Raw genomic sequence first — 24,688 nt, forward strand, 5'->3', positions numbered from 1 at the left:
TGCTGCTGTGTGTTGCTCCTTTCCTTTCATTGGTGCTGAAACCCGGGAGACGGGACACCCCAAGTGGGCCCCATCTTCCCCCCGACACCAGCAGCAGCTTGCCCTCGTCCTCTTTTTCCGGCACTGGCTCCTCACACTCACCACTCCTCTCTGGCCTTTGGGTAAGTTTTCCCCCGGAGCGGGCCGCTCTTCCCTGACGAGGAGGGAACTCTCCCCACCTCAGGCCTTCACGGCTGCGGCGGACCCTCAGGCCCCCCTCCAACAGCCATAAACGAGGCGACTCCTTTGTGGATGAGAACGCTCCCTCCCCCCGGCCTCCTCCTTCTGTTCCTTCCGCCGAAAATTCCTTCCGCCGAAAACTCCTAGTACTGGGTTTCTCGGACCCCGGCACTCTGCCTTCTTAGAGGAGTCTGGGTGACGACCACACTTCCTAAGAAACCGACTCGTATACGAGTTTCCGCAGACCACCAAGGGTCATCGGGGACGCCCTTTGTCTCCGTGCGGTCTGCTCCCAGTCCGAGGGTCTCCGTTCGTCTTCCCCTGTTTGTCTCCTTCTCTGTCCTTTAGCCATGGGAGCCTCCTCATCCCTCCCTGAAAGTTCACCTCTTGAATGCCTGCTCAAGCATCTAGCCACCCTCTCCCTGACGCCTGATATAAAACCAAAACTTCTCCGCAAATACTGCTCCCAAGATTGGCCGACATACCCCCTAGACAATAACAACCAATGGCCCGCAGGGGGAACTCTTGATCCTGACATCACTCGCGATCTCTTTAACTGCTGCCAGCGCCTGAAAAAATGGAAGGAGATTCCCTATACGGAAGCTTTCCGCCTCCTCCCCCCGCCTCCCCCCAAGTTCTCCTAGCCTGCAAGCCGTCTCCCCCGCAGAAGCCTCCCGCCCACTCCCTTCCCCCTCCTCTCCTACAACAGCCCCTCCCCCTTCCTCCTCGACCATCTCTCCCCCACCTCACCCCCCTGCAGATCAAGCCTGAGCCTTTCAGCCCCGCTCTGACTAAGTCCCAGGAGCCTCCTCCATCTTTGCCCCCATCACCTGTTTCTCCCCCACAGACTGAGCCAGAACCCTTCAGTCCCCCACCGCCGTGGGTCTCCGCTCTCGAGATATCTTCGCCTGCTGCTTAATAGCAGGTCCGAAAAATGCAGCTCGTAAAGTAGTCAATTTTCAAAAGCTCCAAGACATAATTCAAAGGAGGGAGGAGACTCCCTCTGAGTTCTTAGACAGACTCACTCAAGCCCTATCACAGTATACCAGCCTGGACCCAGAAACGCCTGACGGAAGACATGTCCTTATGACATACTTCCTGGCTCAAAGCTACCCCAACATTAAAGCTAAACTCAAAAAGTTAGAACAGGGCCCCGCTACCCCACAGACTGAGATCCTAACAGTGGCCTTTAAAGTCTTCCATAACCAGGAGGAGGAGAAAGAACGCCGTAAACAAAAGGCTGATCAGGCCAATTTCCAAATGTTGGCCCAACTGATAAAACCACAACCTGGGTGCCCTTTACAAACAAGCCCCCCCAGGAGCTTGTTTCAAGTGTGGAAAAGAGGGACATTGGTCAAGGGCGTGCCCCTCCCCCAGATCTCCTACCACCCCTTGCCCCAGATGCCACAAAAAGGGCCACTGGGGGTCTGATTGCCCAGCCACCCAAAGGGGAGGCTGGACGAACAACCCCCATCCTAAGCCTGCCATAGTGGGACTGGCAGAAGAAGATTGACGGGGCCCGGGGGCTTCTCGCCCGACCATTTCCATCACCAAACAGGAGCCCAGGGTTACTCTAATAGTAGACGGTCACCCCATCTCCTTCCTCCTAGACAAAGGAGCCACCTTCTCAGTCTTGCGGGAATACCGGGGCCCTACCACGCCAGCCATTACTCCTATAGTCGGGGTAGGAGGTAAACAGATTTTCCCATTAAACCCCCCCCCTTTTATGCACAATCCAAGACAATCCCATACCTTTCTTCCACTCCTTCCTGGTTATGCCCCAGTGTCCCATCCCCTTACTAGGACGGGACATCCTTTCTCTCCTCCATGTTTCCATAACTATATCCACTCCCACAGCCCCCAGTACTCCCTTTCTGATGGCCCTCATAGCCGACGACCCCCCTTTACCCAGTGAAAGCTCCAGTTCCGCCCTCATACACCCTGTAAATCCCAAAGTCTGGGACATTACAAACCCCTCCATGGCTCTATGTCCTCCTGCCTCTATCAAATTACGTGACCCCTCTCAGTATATCTGTCAGGCCCAATACCCCCTAACCACTTCAGCCCTCATAGGCCTCCAACCCATCATTCAAGATCTTTTAAACAAAAATTACCTCAGACCCACTCACTCTCCCTTTAATACCCCCATATTAGCTGTTAAAAAAACCAACGGATCTTTCCGCCTTGTCCAAGACCTTCGCCTCATCAACATGGGCATCGTCCCTATCCATCCCTTAGTTCCAAATCCATACACCCTTTTATCGCAGATCCCTGCCTCGGCCTCCCACTTCTCAGTCCTAGATCTCAAGGATGCATTTTTTTTTTTCTATCCCTCTGGACCCCTCCTCCCAAGATTTTTTACAGAAAACGGCTCCTCTCTGACCTGCCGGTTCCCAAAACCAAGACAGAAATCCTTTCCTTTCTAGGCCTGGCTGGGTATTTTAGAGCGTGGATCCCTAACTTCTCCCTGTTGGCAAGACCCCTATACGACCTCAGCAAGGGCCCCCCGGAAGAACCATTATCCTCCTCACCCCAACACTCCTTCATTAAGCTCCGTGGAGCCCTTGTGGAAGCCCCAGCTCTCCATCTTCCTGATTTGTCAAAGCCCTTCTCATTATACATTCATGAGAGGTCCAGTCAAGCTCTAGGAGTCCTAGGCCAACATTATGGCCCATCCTTTGCCCCAGTAGCTTATCTTTCCAAGCAATTAGACTCCACAGTTCGGGGATGGGCCCCCTGCCTACGGGCATTAGCCGCTGGACAGCTCTTGCAGAAGGAAGCTCATAAACTGACATTTGGGGCGCCCCTTACCATTCTGTCCCCACATCACCTAAAGAATCTCTTAACCTACAAAAGTTTAGACTCTCCCTCCCTCCAGACTCCTGACCTTACTGCCCTCTTTCCTTCAAAATCCCATTCACCCCCTTTGCCATCCATACCCGAATCTTGACTTTTTCCTCCTTTACTGCTCCTTCGCTCTCTCTCGCTTTTTTTCCTCATTCCTATTGTCTTCCCCACCACCCCAGCCTCCTTTGTATGGCGATTCAAAGTCAGACAGACTTACACACAGCATCAAACAAAAATTACTGCCCTCATTGCCACATCAGACTGCCCTCTGAAAGGCTGCTCCGAGCCTTTATACCTCCACTTTCCTCCCTCCACCGAAGTGTTCACTAGCAGCTACCTTTATTCTCCCTACCTCTGCTTCCTCTATGACCAAAAACAAGCCTGTTGCAGGCGATGGCCAGACACCTACGGGGGATGTCCCTACAGGTCTTGCATCATTCACTACATGGGTAACTCCTGGTACCCACAGTATTACTCCTCCAACCCATTCTCTTCAATACTAACAAACCCCTTCCTTTCCTGGCTTTGGCCCATTGCAGGCCCTATAATAATCATTCTCCTCGCCTGTCTCTTCTTGCCTTGTAAAGTTTATCAAATCCCAAGTTGGTAAAATCTCTAATCAAACTTTCAGCCAGCTTTTACTCAGGAACTACCAGCTTTTAGCCACAGAAGATCCCTCACCCTCACGTAACCTCGTCACCACACGCTGAGATGGACCCCTCTCTCCACTGGAAACTGTTCCTGGAAACAATGGCCCCAGACGCCTGGCTTCTGGCACCCGTATCCTCTTGGCACCATTAGAATCAACAAGTCCTCAACCTATGGTTACAGGGAACCTTCACTGATTTCCAACCTGAAGAAGTCCACATCTACTCGTCCTTACTGTGGGGAGTCCTATCAACCCTTTCCTCCCAGTCCTCAAGCCCTCACTCCCTTCTCCGCCCCCGTTCAGCAGGAAGCAGTCAGAGAGAATGCAACGTCCACAACCCCATAGAGAAGAAAGGGGGGAATGAAGGGCCCCCACCCATAAGATGGCGAACTTCCTGCTTCTCTTCTGGGTCCTTGGTTCCCGCTAGCGCCACCTGAAGCCCAATCAGCCCTCAACCCCCTAATCCCAGCACCTAGCCAATAGCCACCAGCCCCGTAGAAGTGACACCTCAATCACCCCATGCCCCTTCCTATATAACCCAGCACCTTTCCCTAATAAAGTGGAATTCTCCGGTGAATTGCTGCTGTGTGTCGTTCCTTTCCTTTCAGTATCCATGATTCTTAGCAAAGCTTCTTGCTATCTACTTCCGGCTCCCCTTCTTCCCCTAGCCTCTTCCCACACCCTCCCACCTTGCAATTTATGAAATATAGAATTGGTTCTGCTTTTTAAAGCCAAGACTGGCCCTTCATGCCTTTCCCTCTGTCTGGGATGCTATTGCTCCTCTTGTCCACTGGACAGACTCCTGTTCCTCATTCAACTTTCAGCTCAAATACCACCTCCTCCAGCTCCCCCAGTACACACAGATGTTCTCTCCTCTGGGACCCAGAGCACTTAGCTCATACCTCCATCACACCCATCATATGTCATTAAAAAAGCCCTGCTGATATATCTGTTTCTCCCAGCTATTGGAGTGTGTGCTTCCATGGGCAGAGACCATGTCTTTTCTCTCTGTGTCTCCAGGGTCATGGCACTGGGCTGGTACAATTGCTCAGTAAACAAGAGAATTAGGGAGGCTGGCATATTAGCATGGAAACCCATGGGAACTTTCTTTGGAGGAGAGAGTAGAGCAGGAATGAGCAAACTAGACCCTGAAGACAAATGCACCCTTTTTCATTCATTCATTTATTGAGCATGTACTGTGTATTATGTGTTGAGCAATTGAGCATGTGCTGTGTGTTAAGAGGCATACTGAATGCTAGACACAGTGCAGTTGAAGGCAGACTTGGTATCTGCTCTCCTGGAGCTGACAAGTTATCAGGCAAGACCAGCATTTCACAAATAGTTCACTAACAAGTATTTAATCAAAATTGGGTAAGAGGTGTTCAAAAAAGGGAAAGAAGTGTTGAAAGGGTATACTATATGAGAATGAGAGGGGCTCAGAGCACCTCACAGGGCACCCTGTCTTGATGAGCTGCAAGAAGCCTCAGTTCATCCAAAGGACTTGCCCAAATCCCCTGGGACCTGGCCCTGTGAGGATCATCCCCAAAGGCAGTTATCTCCATCGCAGTCCTTGTGGTGGGCCTGCCCTGGCACCTGCTCAAGTTTTTCTTTGTGCGGTAAGTCATTATCCTGGAGGACCAGCTCTTTGAAATTCATTGTTGGCTGCTCAGCCTGTTAAGCATCACGATCTTTATCATCAGAATCGCCATTTTCATCATCACCTTCTTCATCACCAGCACCGCCAGCATCACCCTTCACAATCCCTGAATCCTCTCTGTGTGCCAGGCACTATGGTAAATATTTATTTAATCCTCTCTACCTTCCAAGCAGAAAGGCAATCTCATTAACTCCTTTTCAAAATGAGGAAACAGAGAGGCCAAATGACTTGCCAGAAGTCGCATAGTTAACGTAGTAGCTTTGAGATTCTAATCCGCACTTTTTGCTCTTAATCGTTCCCTGTGTGTGCTCCCAGGATAGCTCTGAATGAACCTTTTTTTTTTTTTTGGTTTTATTTTTTATCTTTCATAAGCCTTTTTTCTTTCTTAAATTTTCTGGGTCTCTTAATGGCCTCTCTTGGGAGGCACTTGGGAGGGGTCATTAGAGGAAAGATTCTATTATTTATTGCCAAGCAAGTCATCTTCAGGCATTACTGGGACTCAGAACATGCTGTACATTTGTTCCTTTCAGGAAAGAGTCATATAATGGGGTTCTCGGGAGGGATAAGGTCTCCTCTCTTCCTTCAAATTATGCTGTGTAACCATCATCACCAATGATAATTATGGATTGAAACCTACGCTGAGTTCAGCCCCCAGAGTCTCCATCTTGTGTGTTACATTTAACAAGGTAGAGTCAAACCTTAATTTTCTAGAACCTGTGAGAATGAGGCATTCTGGGAAGCTGAATTTATGATTATCCCTTTAAGTGCACCGCACAGATGTACAAAAAGATGAATGTTTATCATTCAGGAACATTGTTCAATAATGTGTTTATCAAAATATAATTCACAGGAAAGTTCACAAAATTATGCAGCTGAATTAATGATCACATGTTGAATACACCCATGCAACGGACACCCAGATCAAGACATAGAACATGATCAGCACTCCAGAAGCATCCCTGTGCCCCCCACCCCCGCTCCACAGTCCCACAGGGAACTGCTGTCCTGACTGCTAGCATCATAGATTACTTTGCCTGTTTTTGAACTTTAAATAAATATATTTGTGTAATTATATATCTTATTCTTTTGTGTCTGTCTTCTTTCATTCAAGATTGTTTGTGAGGTGTATCCATGTTAGTGTATGTAGCAGTAATTTATTCATTTTCATTACTATGAAACACTAAATTACAGGAATATGACACGGCTTATATATCTATTCCACCACTGATGGACAGCTGAGTGTTTTGAATTGGGTGCTATCACAAATAATGTTACTATGAACATTCTGATAGCTGTTGTGTGGTGCACATATGTATGCATTGCTATTAATTTAAGAGTAGCATTACTGGACCATCAGGTATGTGTATGTTTGGCTTCAGGAAATACTGCCAAATAGTTTTCCAGTGAAAATTGCTCATATTCAGTTCAGCAACAATGTGCGAGAGTCCCAGTTAACATTTATATTGTCAATTTTTAAAAATTTTTAAAAATTAGTGGAAATACAGTAGTATTTTATTGTGGATTTGATCTTCAGTTCCCTGTTGACTGTTAAGGTTGAATGTCTTTTCATGTTTTTTGGCCACTTGGGTACCTTCTTTTGTGCAAGATTCATTTATGTCCTTTGCATAACTTTTTTCCATTGAATTGTCTTTTTCTTAATTGATCTTAAAGTGTTCTTTACATATTTTGGATCAAAGTGCATTGCTGGTGTTATGGATTGCAAGTATCTTCTTCCACACTGTGGCTTATTTTTCTTCACAGTGTCTTTTGATGAGCAGACATTTTATCTAACCTCATTTATGTATCTTTTCCTTTATTGTTAGTGGATTTTTTTTATGTTCTCTTTTAAAAAATATTTTCCTACTCCAAGGTCATTCACATTTTATCCTAGGCTACCTTCTAAGAGCCTTATTGCTTCACTTTTTATATTTAGCTCTACCATCTATGCAAACTTTATTTGGTGTGTGATGTGTAAGGCCAAGATTCATCTTTTTGTATGTGGTTATCCCACTGTCCTAGCACAACTTACTGAAAATATTGCCTTCCCCCAGACACTCTGTAGTATGTTCTTAATCATAAATCAAGTTTCCATGTTTGTGGAACTTTCACCCCAAACTGTCCAACTGACCTATTTTTCTTTCCTTGCTATCATACACTGGCTTAATTTCTGTAGCTGCATAAGTCTTGATATTTGCAGTATAAGCCCTCCAACTTTGCACATTTTCTTCAAGATTGCCTTGATACCTTGATTTCAGACTTTCAGTCTCCCAGAACCATGAGAGATACATTTCTGTTGTTTTTAGCCACCAGTTTTTGGTACTACATATGGCAGCCCTAGGAAACTTTGCATTTTCATATCAATTTTGGAATCAGCTTGTCAATGTCACAAAAAAATGCTAGAGTTTTCATTTAGATTGACCTAAGTCTATAAATCAATTCAAGAAGAATTGACATCTTTTTAATACTGTGTCTACCAGCCCACAAACACAATTCAGTAAATTTAATTGCATATCAACTCTGTGCTGATGATTGTGCTGAGTTCAGATGTGGTTCTTGCCTTTGAAGGACTTACAAACGGGTAAACAAACACTTCTACACAAAATATAATGTAATGTGATAATCTAATAACAATAATAAGAGCTAATATTTATTAAGTGCTTAGTATATACCAAGCATGATTTTCAGGACTTCACATGTATTCATTCATTTCTGCTTCACATTGATACTTGGAGGTAAGTGCCCATCATTAGGCCCATCATACCGGTATTTTTAATCTTAACAGGGTCCAAGAAAAAAAAGCCCCCAGGTCTTAGTGGGGAAGTTAGAGGAAACATTACCCAAAAGGTGACAGTTTAGCTGCGCTTTAAAGAAGTTTGCTGGGAATGGAGGAAGCAGAACATTCTGGGCATATGAGTAACATGTGAAAAAGACTTCTGTGGGGTGAAATGATATGGCTCTTAGGAAAACTGCCAGGGAGTGAGTCCAGGGCTGAGATGTAGTGTGATGGACAATGGGAAAGTGGTTGGTGAAGTTGGAGAGGCAGAGTCTACAGGCCCTGCAGTCTTTGGAGTTGAAGCTTTACCCTGAGACAGTGACTGCAGAGCAGGCACTGACTGTCTGTCTTCAGCTGGGTTCCCCAGAAGGGGACTTTATTCATTTCCTAGGACTATCATATGTAGTATCAAAAACCAGTTGCTTAGAACAACAGAAATGTATTGTCTCTCATTTCTGGAGTCCAGAAGGTTGGTGTGGGTAAAATTATAATATTTCCAAACTATGTCGGCTGGCTTTAGTGCATTTGCATATCAATAGGCATTCCTCAGGGGTGGATATTTGCATATCAACAGGCATTCCTCAGGGGTGGAGAAAAGTTCATCTCCATATCAGTGGGTAATTACCTGGGCAACGGAGGGCTTATCTGAACCTGAGAGGTTAAGGGGAGGTCCTTTCTTGCTTCTGCCTGAGTAGGAAAGAGAGCCGACCCTGGACTGCAGTTTGTATCCAATTAATGGGTTTTAGACTTTATTTCTCCCTTTGACTGATTTTGGTTTTAGAGGTATTTTGCCCCAGGATTTCCTCTCCCCAGACTTACAGTTGAAATCAAGTTTCCTTCTGAAAGACTCTGAGGAGAAATGTCTCAGTGTCCCTTCTCCTAAGGACACAGGTCATAAATGATTTAGGTCCTGCTCTAACCCAGTATAATCTCATCTTAACTAACTGCATCTGCAAAGACCCTATGTCCAAATAAGGTTACAGTCCCAGGTGACCAGTTAAAATGAATCGAATTTTAAATTTTTAAAACTTAATCAGAAAGACCTATACCCTGAAAACTACAAGACACTCTTAAGAGAAATTAAAGAGGTCACTAACAAATGGAAACTCATCCCATGCTCCTGGCTAGGAAGAATTAATATTGTCAAAATGGCTATCCTGCCCAAAGCAATATACAGAGTCAATGCAATCCCTATCAAATTACCAACAGCATTCTTCAATGAACTGGAACAAATAGTTCAAAAATTCATATGGAACCATCAAAGACCCCGATTAGCCAACACAATCCTGAGAAGGAAGAATAAAGTGGGGGGGGATCTTGCTCCCCAACTTCAAGCTCTACTACAAAGCCACAGTAATCAAGACAATTTGGTACTGGCACAAGAACAGAGCCACAGACCAATGGAACAGATTAGAGACTCCAGACATTAACCCAAACATATATGGCCAATTAATATACAATAAAAGAGTCATGGACATACAATGGGGAAATGACAGTCTCTTCAACAGATGGTGCTGGCAAAACTGGACAGCTACATGTAAGAGAATGAAACTGGATCACTGTCTAACTCCATACACAAAAGTAAATTCAAAATGGATCAAAGACCTGAATGTAAGTCATGAAACCATAAAACTCTTAGAAAAAAACATAGGCAAAAATCTCATGGACATAAACATGAGTGACTTCTTCATGAACATATCTCCCCAGGCAAGGGAAACAAAGGCAAAAATGAACAAGTGGGACTCTATCAAGCTAAAAAGCTTCTGTACAGCAAAGGACACCATCAATGGAACAAAAAGGTATCCTACAGTATGGGAGAACATATTCATAAACGACAAATCCAATAAAGGATTGACATCCAAAATACATAAAGAGCTCACATGCCTCAACAAACAAAAAGCAAATAATCCAATTAAAAAATGGGCAGAGGAGCTGAATGGACAGTTCTCTAAAGAAGAAATCCAGATGGCCAACAGGCACATGAAAAGATGCTCCACATCGCTAATCATCAGAGAAATGCAAATTAAAACCACAATGAGATATCACCTCACACCAGTAAGGATCGCCATCATCGAAAAGACAAACAACAACAAATGTTGGCGAGGTTGTGGAGAAAGGGGAACCCTCCTACACTGTTGGTGGGAATGTAAACTAGTTCAACCATTGTGGAAAGCAGTATGGAGGTTCCTCAGAATGCTCAAAATAGAAATACCATTTGACCCAGGAATTCCACTTCTAGGAATTTACCCTAAGAATGCAGCACTCCAGTTTGAAAAAGACAGATGCACCCCTATGTTTATCGCTGCACTGTTTACAATAGCCAAGATACGGAAGCAACCTAAATGTCCATCAGTAGATGAATAAATAAAGAAGATGTGGTACATATACACAATGGAATATTACGCAGCCATAAGAAAAAAACAGATCCTACCATTCGTAACAACATGGATGGAGCTAGAGGGTATTATGCTCAGTGAAATAAGCCAAGCAGAGAAGGACAAGTACCAAATGATTTCACTCATATGTGAAGTATAAGAACAAAGGAAAACTGGAGGAACAAAACAGCAGCAGAATCACAGAACCCAAGAATGGACTAACAGTTACCAAAAGGAAAGGGACTGGGGAGTATGGGTGGGAAGGGAGGGATAAGGGTGGGGAAAAAGAAAGAGGGCATTATGTTTAGCATGTATAGTGTGGGGGGGACATGGGGAGGGCTGTGCAACACAGAGAAGACAAATAGTGATTTACAGCATCTTACTATGCAGATGGACAGTGACTGTGAAGGGGTATGTGGGGGGGACTTGGTGTAGGGGGGAACCTAGTAAACATAATGTTCTTTCTGTAATTGTAGATTAATGATACAAAAATTTTAAAAAAAACTTAATACTTGTGGAATACCCATAATATAATGAATATTCTCAGCATGTGAAACCATGGGTAGTGTATTAAACTTTAACATATATTTTTGCAAGACACAATTTAATGCATAGCAAACCATCAGTGAGGACTTGGGTGCAAGTAGCTTATTAAAGAAGTGCTCCCAGGGGAAGCCAGTAAGAAAGTGGGGAAGCAGGACATGGGAGGGAAGAAGCCCTGCCGGGCTGTGACCCCCAGGGAGTTTCAGTATGATCCTACAGAGCCATTCTGAGATGCCCGGTCCCCTTCTGAACTCCAAAGAAGCAGGACCTTTTGTATTAGGCAGAACAGGCTCCAGTGATCTGAGTACAGTCCTCTAGAAAAGAGTCCCACGTGCTGGCCCCTGGAAGCAAAAGCACATGAGCACCATGGATACATTCAGATGGTAAAAGGAATTTGAGGCAATCTGGATGGAGCACCTTTACTGTTTGTTCCTTTGTCCTCTGCTTCCCTTCCTCCAAAATTGTGTACAATGAGTGACTTCAAAGGCCACCTGCCCCACTCTAGATAGCCTCAGGCTGCCTTGGGGTGTTTGTTCCACAAACACCTCAGTTCTTTCTCCTGACATCATAGCCATCATGCTGGATGCTTAACCTTGCTAATCAGCACACTTTTCCTTGGAAAACTTTAAGGAGGATGGGTATTAGGTCTTTGCTAAATGTTTGATAAAATTCAGTGGTGAAGCCGTCTGGTCCAGGTGTTTTGTTCTTAGGTAGTTTTTTGATTACCAATTCAATTTCTTTGCTGGTAATTGGTCTGTTCAGATTTTCTGTTTCTTCCTTGGTCAGCCTTGGGAGGTTGTATTTTTCTATAAAGTTATCCATTTCTTCTAGGTTATCCAGTTTGTTAGCATATAAATTTTCATCATATTCTCTAATAATTCTTTGTATTTCTGTGGGGTCTGTTGTGATTTTTCCTTTCTCATTTCTGATTCTGTTTATGTGTATAGACTCTCTTTTTTTCTTGGTATGTCTGGCTAGGGGTTTTTGTTTATTTTCTCGAAGAACCAGCTCTTGCTTTCATTGATTCTTTCTATTGTTTTATTCTTCTCTACTTTATTTATTTCTGCTCTAATCTTCATTATGTCCCTCTTTTACTGACTTTGGGCCTCATTTGTTCTTCTTTTTCTAGTTTCATTAATTGTGAGTTTAGGCTGCTTATATGGGATTGTTCTTCTTTCCTGAGGTAGGCCTGTATTGCAATATACTTCCCTCTTAGCACGGCCTTGGCTGCGTCCCACAGATTTTGCGATGTTGAATTATTGTTGTCATTTGTCTCCATATATTGCTTGATGTCTGTTTTAATTTGGTCATTGATCCATTGGTTATTTAGAAGCATGTTGTGAAGCCTCCATGTGTTTGTGGGATTTTTCATTTTCTTTGCATAGTTTATTTCTAGTTTCATACAATTGTGGTCTGAAAAACTGCTTGGTACAATTTCAATCTTTTTTAATTTCCTGAGGCTCTTTTTGTGGCCTAGTATATGATCTATTCTTGAAAATGTTCCATGTGCACTTTTTTTTTTTTTCCTGGAGTGTCAGAAGCACATTGCCAAGGGCTAGGGCAAGAGCTGATTTATTTTGGCGGAGGTGCTGGGGGGTAGGCAGGAGCCGACACTCCCAGGGCAGCCTTAGGCCTCCACGGCTCAGCCATTGATGATGCAGATGTGGCGGATGATGTCCTGGATGGCGTCCGACGTTGTGCCCTGGCCCCCGATGTCTGGAGTGTGCATATTTTCATTGTCCATGGATGCCAAGACGGCCTTGCGGATAGAGGCAGCATAGGAGTGGAGCTTGAGGTGGTCGAGCATCATGCAACTTGCCAGCAGTGTAGCCATCGGGTTGGCAATGTTCTTATTGGCAATACTCTTGCCTGTGTTCCTTGTAGCCATCTCAAACACAGCATACACATGGCTGTAGTTGGCCCCAGCCACAAGGCCAGGGCCCCCAACCAGCCCCTCACAGACATTGTTGACAATGTTGCCATAGAGATTGGGCATCACCATGACATCAAACTGCTGGGGCCATGACACCAGCTGCATGGTGGTGTTGTCCACAATCATATTCTCAAAGGTGATCTGGGGGTAGCAGGCTGCCACCTCCTTGCAACACTGGAGGAAGAGCCCACTGCCCAGTTTCATGATGTTGGCCTTATGCACGGCTGTCACTTTCTTGCACCCACTTTTCTGGGCCAATTTGAAGGCCTATTCAGCAGTGCACAGGGACTCGGCCTTGGTGATGATCTTCAGGCTCTCCACCACTCCTGCCACATTCTCGTGCTCCAAGCTGCTATACGCACCCTCAGTATTTTCCCAGTGAAGAGTTCTGTAGATGTCTGTTAGGTCCATCTGTTCGAAGGTATTGTTCAGTACCTCTGTATCCTTACTTATTTTCTGTCTGGTTGATCTGTTCTTCAGAGTGAGTAGAGTGTTGAAGTCTCCTAGAATGAATGCATTGCATTCTATTTCCCCTTTTAATTCAGTTAGTATTTGTTTCACATATGTAGATGCTCCTGTGTTGGGAGCATAGATATTTATAATGGTTATATCTTCTTGTTCGATTGACCCCTTTATTATTATGTAATGTCCTTCTTTGTCTCTTGTGACTTACTTTGTTTTGAAGTCTATTTTCTCTGATAAAAGTACTGCAACACCTGCTTTTTTCTATTAGTTGCATGAAATATCTTTTTCCATCCCTTCACTTTTAGTCTGTGTATATCTTTGGGTTTAAAGTGAGTCTCTTGTAGGCAGCATATAGATGGGTCTTGTTTTTTAATCCATTCAGTGAATCTATGTCTTTTGATTGGTGCATTCAGTCCATTTACATTTAGGGTGATTATCAATAGGTATGTACTTATTGCCATTGCAGTTAGATTCATGGTTACCAAAGGTTCAAGGTTAACTTCATTACTATCTGAGAGTCTAACTTAACTCAGTTAATGTACTATTACAAACACAATCTAAGGGTTCTTTTCTTTTTCTCCTCCTTTTCCTTCCTCCTCCATTCTTTATATATTAGGTATCGTATTCTATACTCTGTCTATCCCTTGATTGACTTTGGGGATAGTTTATTTAATTTTGCATTTGCTTAGTAATTAGCTGTTCTACTTTCTTTACTGTGGTTTTATTACCTCTGGTGACAGCTATTAAACCTTAGGAACACTTCCATCTATAGCAGTCCCTCCAAAATAGACTGTAGAGATGGTTTGTGGGAGATAAATTCTCTCAGCTTTTGCTTATCTGGAAATTGTTTAATCCCTTCTTCAAATTTAAATGATAATCTTGCCGGATAAAGTAATCTTGGGTCTAGGCCCTTCTGCTTCATTGCATCAAATACATCATGCCACTCCCTTCTGGCCTGTAAGGTTTCTGCTGAGAAGTCTGATGTTAGCCTGATGGGCTTTCCTTTGTATGTGATCTTATTTCTCTCTCTGGCTGCTTTTAACAGTCTGTCTTTATCCTTGATCTTTGCCATTTTAATTACTATATGTCTTGGTGTTATCTTCCTTGGGTCCCTTGTGTTGGGAGATGTGTGGATCTCCATGGCCTGAGAGACTATCTCCTTCCCCAGATTGGGGAAGTTCGCAGCAATTACCTCCTCAAAGACACTTTCTATCCCTTTCTCTCTCTCTTCTTGTTCTGTTACCCCTATAATGTGAATATTGTTCCGTTTGGATCGGTCACACAGTTCTCTCAATATTCTTTCATTCTTAGAGATCCTTTTTTCTCTCTGTACCTCAGCTTCTTTGTATTCCTCTTCTATAGTTTCTATTTCATTTATCATCTCCTCCACTGTATCCAATCTGCTTTTAATTCCCTCCATTGTGCTCTTCAATGATTGGATTTCTGACCAGAATTCATTCCTGAGTTCTTAAATATCTTTCTGTACCTCCATTAGTATGTTAATGATATTTATTTTGAAGTCCCTTTCAGGAAGAGTTATGAGGTCCATGTCATCTTTCTCGGGAGTTATATTAATTTTACTCTGGACCAGGTTCCTTTGGCATTTCATATTTGTATATGGTGCCATCTAGTGTCTGGAAGCTCTACTCTCTGGAGCTCCTCAGCCCCTGAAGCAATGTCAGTGGTCACCGGGGAGTGGGATTGGTGCCTGTGGGGAGGAAAGAACTGTTTCCTGCTTCCTGGCTGCTATGCCTGTCTCCACTGCCTGAACCAGTGAGCGGAGCACACAGTTATAAGCTTTTGTCCCAGAGCAGCTGGATATGGATCCCTGCTTTCCACAAGCTGCTGGGATCTCAGTCTCTCCAGGAATTCTGCCTGTCTTAGCTTTTCAACCCCATAATCATGAGAGTATCATGAAAGCACTACGAAATATAGGTTTGTGCTCCCAGAGCAGATCTCTGGAGCTGGGTATTCAGCAGTCCCAGGCCTTCCACTCCCTCCCTGCTCAGTTTCTCTTCCTCCTGCTGGTGAGCTGGGGTAGGGGAAGGGCTTGGGTCCCACCGGGCCACAGCTTTGGTATGTTACCCTGTTCTGTGAGGTCTGCTCTTTTCTCCAGATTTATGCAGTCTGGTGCAGTCCTATTTCCTGTTGCTCTCTCAGGATTAGTTGTATTAATTATATTTTCATATTATATGCAGTTTTACGAGGAAGCCTCTGATCACCTCTTATGCTGCCATTTTTAATCCTTTTTCAGCAGCATACTTTTCTTATTCTGCTTTATTGTGCTTTTTTCCTCATCCTCTTTTCCCTACTTCCCATCTGACCTTTTATAGACATCAATAGCCTGTCAGAATGCCCCTTTACTTTTGTGGGATGAACTTCCCAATCAGAGCATGAGATAGGCAATCTTTGTGCCGCATTTTCTCTGAGATGTCACTGAGTTGGAACTGATGGACTGCTGCTCATTAGCCAAGAGGGTGGTTTAGTTTTTGGAGTTTTGAGGTGCTTCATTTTCAGGACTGAACCTAGAAGACTAAATGGCCCTTCTTAACAGCAGGTTGCTTATCAGAATCACATAAATAGTATGTGCTAAATGAATTGATTTTTAAATTTTTAAAACTTAATCAATACTTGTGGAATACCCATAATATAATGAATATTCTCAGCATGTGCAACCATGAGTAGAGTGTTAAAATGGGGAGGGAATCTGGCTGTAAACTTTCTCAGAGGCCTTACTACCTTGAGGAGGTCTGTTGACCTCTTTGTGTCCTCGTTTCCTATCTGTGTAATTGGAAGTCTGGAATGGGGGATTCTTGGGATAGCCTGGGGCTTGAATAGTCTATAATTCAATCTTTAAAGACAAGAATCTTTGCAGTTTAATGCAGGCAGTCAACTAATTTAAACCTCAATTCATATCAATTTTAAGAAACTTGAATTGAGTGTCTATTAGATGTCAGACTCTGTGCTAGGTGCTAAGGATACAAAGAGAATTAAAACCCAGTCCTTCTCAAGCATTAACTCACAGCCCAGTAGAGAGAGTAGGTAAAAAGAGAATGACAGTGCAGTGAAAAGTTGCAATAAGGGATTTCCATGTCAGGAGACTGGGGATACAAAGAGAGCGGGGACCATCATTGCTCAAGAGCCCTTGAGCTAAACTGCAATAAAAACATAGTTCTCTGGGTAGGTGTGGGAAGGAAGAGTATAATGTAGATGAATAACTCCAGCTACTGTAACAAACAATCCCCCACAGTGTAACTTTATTTCCAGTTTATGCAAAATCCAATACGGATGTTTCTGGTCAGTGAATGATTTCCATGTGGTTATTCAGAATCCCAGGTTCCTCCCATCTTGCAGCTCCACCATCCTTCTCCCGGGGCAGTAGGGACCTCTGCTGGTTGCCCTGCATTCAGCAAGCAGAAGTGGGAGAGGAAGACTGAGGGTTCACATGGGAAATGTGTGTGGGCCAGGCTGGAAGTGGCAGGCATCCTGTCTGTCCATGCTTTCCCTGGCAGAATGGGGGGCTGTGGATAAAGTGAAGGTGCCTGTAACCAGGATTCTTACCTGGCCCTGGTTGGCTAGCTCACTACACATGTGTGGGCAATACGTCATTATTGACTTTATATAAAGAGCTCCTCCAAGTGCTCTGCGTGACACGGTGGCATGGTGGCACAGCTACAGTAGAGCAGGGGCTGGAGTGGTGGCAGCACTGAGGACAGAGACTGAGACAGCTGCAGGGGCAGAGAGGCCCAGAGGCAGAGACAGGCTTGCTGCATGCAGACTCGCTCTGAGTGGATGGGATTCTAGTGACTGACCTGCCACCATGGGAATAAGTTTGGGTATAACCCTTTCACCCCAAGAATGTCCTACTGTCATTTCTTTGGTCACAGTGAATCCATAGTGAACTTGTCGGTGGCTGAAACCCATTGGCAAGACAAGAGTGCAAGCCCACCTAAATGCAAGGGAGGCTGAGGATGTGGTCTAGCTGAATGGCCACCAGAAAAAGGAAATGTTTTGGAAAACACACAGCAGTCTCTCTAAAGGCATCCTGCAGAGTTTGAGCTGTGAGCAGCTAGATTTCTCTTGGGCCAATCTAATGGAAGTGTAACAGTAGATAACTGTTGAGATTGGAGCTGCTGACCAGGGACTTGCATTATCATATTGTGGATGCTGGGAGACAGCTCACCATGGTGTGGTTCATTCCAGGATGCCCACGTGAGAGCACAGTTCAGGCAGTTACCATGTTCTGAAATGTAAGAGGGAGCTGGGTGGAGAGGGTGAAAGCCCAAAACTCAAAGGACCAGCCTTTTCCGCTGCCCCTCCGGCCCACAGGCTGGGAAGCTGATGGAGAACTCATGGGCATCTGTCTGACAAATGGAAGACAGCTGAGTCCTATGCTTATAATCTGCCTTCTTCTCTCCGCAGTGACGCTTTCAGCAGCCCCTCCCTCTTACTTCAGAGGATTCACATTAATTGCCCTGAAAGAGAACAGAGAGGGTGATAAGGAAGACGACCATGCTGGCACCTTTCAGGTAAGACCCCTGGGCTTAGGTAGAAGCCAAGTGAAAGGTGGACGTGCTGAAGAGCCTGAGAGGTGCAAGTGTCTGAGGCAGCTCTCTGTGCAGGTCCCTTGGCCATGGGCCCGGTGGGCCCGTCCACTTGAAAGCCCCATAATGGAGGCAGCAAGTGCCTCAACCCTTCGGGGCTGGCCTCCGGGCAGGGCTCTTCTCCGGGCCATCAGAGCCTTGGGCAGCAGACAGTCCAGCTCGGTGAGAGCACGGGGAATCCCGGCGAGGCCCCGCTGTCTTTCCTGTGCAGCCATTTCGTGACTGACTGGCAGCTCTCAAATGTGAACAGAATGCGAGCTTAGGATGGCCAGACTGGAGGGAGTTCAAAGCACAGGAGAAGGGCTGTTAAGGGAATGAAGAGATTGATTTATGAGGGGAGATTAAAAGAATTAAACATGCTTTGCTTGGCTAAATGAACAGGGTTGAGTTTAAGAGGTGGTAATGGTCTTTAAATGTCGGTCCTCGCAGAGCAAACTCCTGCAGGGGAGGCTTCTTTAACTTTGTACAAAAGGGCGCAGCAAGACGAAAGTGGGTCAAGAGAAAAAAGGGAATCTCAAAGGCGAGGGCCCTGACAGTGAGTCATATTTCACGTGGAATATTCTTCCAAGGGAAGTGGCGGGAACACCATCTCCTTTCCGAGGTTTAGAAAGAGGCCGGCAAGTTGTCAGAACACGTCCCAGAAGGGCTGGGGTGATCCTCGGAGGGAGTCTGGCCAAATTTTCTCTAACCATTTCTCATCTCAAATTTCCATTGTTCTGGAATCCATTTTTGTCTGGTATTTGCTAACTCAGAAGGAAAAAAAAATTCAAGAGTAGTTAAACCCACAGCTGGTTACTCTGGTACAATTTTGGGTTCCAGAGGATCCTGCCCCAAAATCTTTCCCATCCAAAGACATCTTTAAATCCCCTGTGGTCAGGTTGTAATTTTAAATCCTGTGGTTTTAAAAACATTGTTTTTGTGATTTGTATCCATTGTTTATGATTCTGGGCTTCTGGCTTAGTGTTAATTCCGTACTCAGTGTACTGTCCTACGTACCTAAATGGCAGGAACCTTCTTGGCATGTATCAGGAGTTACCCAACAATAATACCAGTGATGCCAGTATTTATTGGGTACTTATTATATGCCAGATACTAGGTTAAGTGCTTAACCTTATCCTGGTTTATCTTATCTTGATTAGCTTACCTTATCTTGGTTTAATTCTCAAAACAGCCAAGTATATAGAAACTATTATCCCTGTTTTATAGATCAGGAAATTGAAACGAGGGAGATTAAATCACTTGCCAGGAAGCAGTAAGGCCAGGCTCCTCTATCAGGTGTCCTGGAGAGTAAATCACTTTCCTGTGGTCCTGAATGTGTCAGGTATGCTCCTGGCCCTGTTTGGACAGTGTGTTGGTGAGGTCGCCCTTATAAGGAAGGGAAGATACACGCATTCATTCATCCCAGAGAGCATTAAAATATACTCCTTGTCCTTGTGCTAATTTACCTGGAGGTATGGATAGTTATCAGATTCAGGCAGCTGAGGAATCTGGGTACCTGAGTGTCAGGAGGGGTAAAATTCTAAGGAGGGAAAGATGTTGAGGGTAGGGGGCAAGATGATCTTAATTTTCACCCAAACAAAAGTTACCTGCTTTAAAATGATGCTTAGAGGTATATAACCAGAGTTGAAAGCAGAGTTAAACAGGTATTGGTACACCCATGTTCACAGCAGCATTATTCCTAGTAGCCAAAAGGTGGAAAAAACCTGAGTGTCCATTGATGGATGAATGAATAAACAAAACTGTAATATACACACTGCAGAATATTATTCATCCTTAAAAAGGAAGAAAATTCTGACACATGCTCTAACATGGATAAATCTTGGATACATTATGCTAGTGAAGCCAGTCACAGAAGGACAAGTGTGTGATCCAGTTCTACGACGTTCTTAGAGTGCTCAAATTCATAGGAACAGAAAGCAGAATGGTGGCTGTTTCCCACAAAAGGGGGAAATAGAGAATTATTGATGAACAGGTATGGAGTTTCAGTTTGGGAAGATGAAAAACGTTCTGGAGATGGATGGTGGTGATTGTTCCACAACAGTATGAATGTACTTAATGCCACTGAACTGTACACTTAAAAATGGCTCAAATGGTAAATTTTGATATATATAGTCTTCCACAATGAAAAAAAAATAATGCCTGGGTTAGGCCCAATGGGGACATGGCTTCTTTCTTTAATGGCATTCTGTTTTTAATGCAATAAATGACAGCCCTTACAACTCTTGTTTCTGCTCAGCTAAATCTTGGTCTTTGCATCTGATTGGTGAGTACACAGTGCTGCTCACAGTGGGCAGTGAGTAAATGAGTGAGTAAATGAACAACTTATTCTTCTAGTGTCCATAACTCAGTCCTATCTGGAATGGTTTGGAACTGTCTCTTTCTGTATAGAGCCTTCTCTTGGAGCTTCTCACATCCTCTGTGGCCACATCAGAATGGTTCTCAGTGTGGTCTTTGGACCAGCAGCATGAGCACCAGCTGGGAACTGGTTAGAAATGCACCACCTCAAGCTCCTCCCAGACTGAGTCAGAAGCTCTATGGGTGGGGCCCCACCACCTGTGTTTGAAACCCTCAGGGTGAATCCAGGGCTCCCTTGAGGTTGAGAACCAGTGCTGAAATGAGACAGGGATCCGGCCCATCCACCTGAGCAACTCCACTATCACATCAACACCTCTGTCTGCCTCTATATATGTCTTACTGCTTCTACCAGCCCCAGGGCTGCAAAGTGGGAACCAAATATGGAAAAGGCCTAGGCTACAGTAACAATGCTTGTGTGCCAGATACTGTTCTAAGTGGTTTACATTTATTAGCTGATTTAATCCTCGGGGCAACGCTGTAAGGTGAGCATTAATGTTCTGTTTTTCACAGATGAGGGACTTGTAGCACAAAACAATTAAATACCTTTTTTTGGAACACTCGGCTCTAAGGAATAAACCTGGGATTCAAACCCAGGCAGCCTGGCTCCAAGCCCCTGCCCCGACCCACGGTGCCTACTGCCTCTCAGTGTGTACATGGTAAGTGGAAAAAATGAGGGTCCAGTTTGACTCTCCTATGTCAGTGGTCTTTCTGCCAAGAGCTTTGTAAGGATTATCCTACTTAATTTTTGTAGCAACCCTTAGGTCCATATTGTTATCCCCATTTCCAGAGGATGAAACTGAGTCTCCAGGGGGTTAAGTGAATCGATCAGAATCACCCAGCATCTACCGGAGGCAAACACTGTGCCAGTGATTTCCTCACACCTCATCTCCCGCGCCCTGCCCTGCCCTTGCACGTTAAGGGCGTGCTCCACTTGGGTTCCCATCATCTCGGGGGCTAGAGGGGGAGGGATCAGAGCTCATGCCTCCGTCTTCCCTCTCCTGCTTCATTCAGACTGTGGGTTCTGTGCATGTCCCACCCCCGCCCCCAATCTAACATTAAAGTCTTCTCTCCACCAAAGCTGTCATCTTTGGAGTAACTCATTTATTCAGCAGCTTTTACTGAGTGTCTCCTGTGTGTCAGGCCCTGGGGACATGACAGGAAAAACATAGTCCTGCCCTCTTGGGACTCCCAGTGTCCTACTAATTGTACCTTAAAATTACCTCTGCTGCCAATGGGCATGTCAGAGTCAGCATGTCATCACTGGACCATGAGCAGGCGATCAGGAACTACAGACGCCCTGGTAATCTTAAAAATATATGCTGATTGACAAATATTTTGGTATGCTTCTTTGTTAACACCCTCACTGCACATATGGCAGATTTGAGGGCTTAACAGCATAAAATTCTAATGCTCTTTAAATATGGTTAAATTAAACATTTTGTTCAAAAGTGACTAAGAGTGGGTGATTTTTTGATTCTCCATGAGCCTTTACATGGAGAACACAGACTCACCAGGTACAAACAAACAAACTTGAAGGCCTCTTTAGACCCAGTGGGGAGGGAGTGGGGCTGCTCAGTACAGGAAGAGGGAGGGTTCCAGCTTTCACCCCCGGCAGGGCCCAGGGGCAACGGGGCAGGGCTGCCTGCTCTGCTGCCAGCTGCCACCCAGCATGGCAGCCTTGGCACAGGCTGGGGCGTGTCTCTGGCAGCCAGGGGGAGACATGGGAATCTCTCTTTGATGAGCTACCTGGGTGTGCTTATAGTTGATTGGAAATGACAAGGAACTCAGGGCTGGACTGCCTGCACAAAAGTGACCCGCCAACCTTCAAAATTGCATTGCTGAAAATGGATTGCTCCCTGGAATGTTCATGGCCAGCAAGCTGCCCCTCGCATTTTCCTGCCTCCTTCGGGTCTCCACTCAGATGGCGCTTTCTCAGGAAGGCCATCCTGAGCTCCCTATTTGAAACTTCATCTCCCCTTCAATCCCTGAGCTAGACTCCCCCTCCATCTTACGACTTAATTTTTTCTGTTGCATGTATTGTCACCTGATATCCTGCTTTACTTATTGACTTGAATATTATCTGCCCCCTTCCACTAAATTATAAGCTCCATAAGGCAGAGATGTTTATGTCTTGTTTGCTGCTGTATCCCCAGCTCCTCAAACTGCACCCCAAACAGAATAGACACTCAAATATTTATCAACGAAATTTTAAGCTGCTAATTTATAATACTGTTGCTTTATCTTTAATTTAAGGCCTATATGCATCAACTAGTTTAGTTAATAGTCTGCCAGTCAAAGGAAGAAAGCCTCCTTATAAATGGATGTTTGCCTGAGAAGATCCCTTATCAATAGCATACAAACAAGTATCATTTAATAGCTTATTATTCCGTGGTCTTAATCATGTCTTTCTAAACTATTTTCCTTATCTCTTCATTAACAAGAAATATGTATTAGCATCGAATGGGTTCTGAGCCATGTAAGAAACTGAGAGTTTCTGATGTACTTTTCTAAAAATAAAATACTACTATTGTATGCCTGTTCTTAGGAATTTTCTCAGTCTACAGGAAAACTTTCTCTTATTATATTCACCTAAGCTTAATCATGCTCCTTATCTTAGGATTTAGAAATCTGCCATTCACTGTTACAAATGAAGGAGTAAAAACAGTTTCTTGCATAAAACTTTTTTCTTTATTTGGTGGTATTTTGCTAGACAAGGTTCCTGGAAGTGTAATTGCAAATTCAAAGGATGAGGACATTTTTGTTCTTGATGTGTATTGCAAAGATGATTCCCCTGCCCTCTACCTGCCTCCCTGGAAAAAAAAAAATTCTACTCAGCACTCCTTTCAACTCAAATATGGACACTTGGGAAACATATTTCCCTATCAGGACTGGTCATCACAGGATTTGGGCAGGTCAAGTTGACAGACCAAGTCTAACAAGATGAAAGCTAATGGAGGACAGAACATCACCTACTTAGATTCAAATAACCAGTTCCACATGTATAGGAAGAGAGATTTGGATTTATGGCAGCACATTAAACAAACAACAAAAATTTTAAGTTGTCTATAAGTTCAGCATGAGTCATCCATGAGATAGGACCACAAAAATTTAATAAAATCTTAGGATGTATCCTAGGAACATGAGCACAGGAGTTAGATTGTCTTATGGGATTCTCACTTCATCCTGAGAGAGTCCACAATATTCTCTTTCTTGCTCCAATGAGTATACCTTTCTAGTGAACAAATATTACAATAGAAAATATAGTTTTCTTCATTTATTTATTTAAATACTTCCATGGCATTCATAGAACTTCATAATTTTCCTTCAGAATGGTTGTTACAATTTATTATGTATTTGTAGGATTGTTTAATATTGCTGTGCCTTACCAAATTAGATGGCAAAACCATATCTAATCACTAGTATATTTCTAACTAGTGAACCATGGATTTCAATAAATATCGTTGAAATGAATTAATGAAAGCAGATGTTACCAGCTATGTGAAAAGCAGCATACTAGGCTCTCAGCATATTGAGATGAATGATTACGGTCTGGTCCCTGGTATTAGGAAGTCAAGATCTGCAGAACTTTATGCTCTGTACACTGGTGGATCACCAGTAGATGACAGGAGAGCCTAGGTGCTTACTTCCTTCAGATATTGGGGTGGTCTCATCTGCTTACTCTAGGGAAATGCTGTCATTTCCTACATGTGACACAGAGGAAAGAGACTGGTACAGAACTATACTGCAGCATGCTAGGTGCTGTATTTGCTTCATGTGTGCAAATAAAACTCATTTGCAGGAAGTGAGGAGTGGGTCTTGATTTGGAAGGCGAGAAAGTACATTTATAGAGACGATTATCTTTGGCTTGTCTTTTGGGGTGGTCGGCGCTTGCAAATGGACAGGGTTGAAGATGAAGGGTGTGTGTGATGACCACTCTATTCTTTCTCTGACCTCTATTTTAAAACTTCCTCTATTTTAATGTTTCACTCTGTCATCTTTGACAAGTGCATAGAGCCCAGTGAGGATACAGTAAAATTTACCTACAAGAATGAAGGAATGAACCAGGGGATGCATGACATGGTAGGCCAGCCCCTTCCCTCCAGGAACTCGCCCTGGATAAAATGCCTGTGTGGAGCTGTGATCTTAAAGAAGCCATCCAAAGAACATGTTTTAAGAGCAATGTCAATACCTGTTGTTTGACACTTAGTTCTCTTTTTAAAAGCCACCATCTAAAATCATTTGTGAGAAGAGCAAGAGGCAGTGTGCCT

At 44.2% G+C, this 24,688-nt stretch overlaps 1 protein-coding gene and 1 pseudogene across 1 annotated transcript in view; one reads left to right on the top strand and one right to left on the bottom strand.

Annotated features, from left to right (window-relative positions):
* Positions 1-24,688, top strand: part of SPON1 (spondin 1) — a 282,260-nt gene that overhangs the window by 12,110 nt on the left and 245,462 nt on the right. The window contains exon 2 of the mRNA XM_036918065.2: positions 17,884-17,990. Within this exon, the coding sequence (XP_036773960.1) occupies positions 17,884-17,990 (107 nt within the window). The remainder of the gene's footprint in view (positions 1-17,883; positions 17,991-24,688) is intronic.
* LOC118928633 (isocitrate dehydrogenase [NAD] subunit gamma, mitochondrial-like) lies at positions 12,617-13,422 on the bottom strand (annotated as a pseudogene).

The sequence above is a fragment of the Manis pentadactyla genome, chromosome 9, assembly GCF_030020395.1.
Source record: "Manis pentadactyla isolate mManPen7 chromosome 9, mManPen7.hap1, whole genome shotgun sequence".
Classification (NCBI taxonomy): domain Eukaryota; kingdom Metazoa; phylum Chordata; class Mammalia; order Pholidota; family Manidae; genus Manis; species Manis pentadactyla.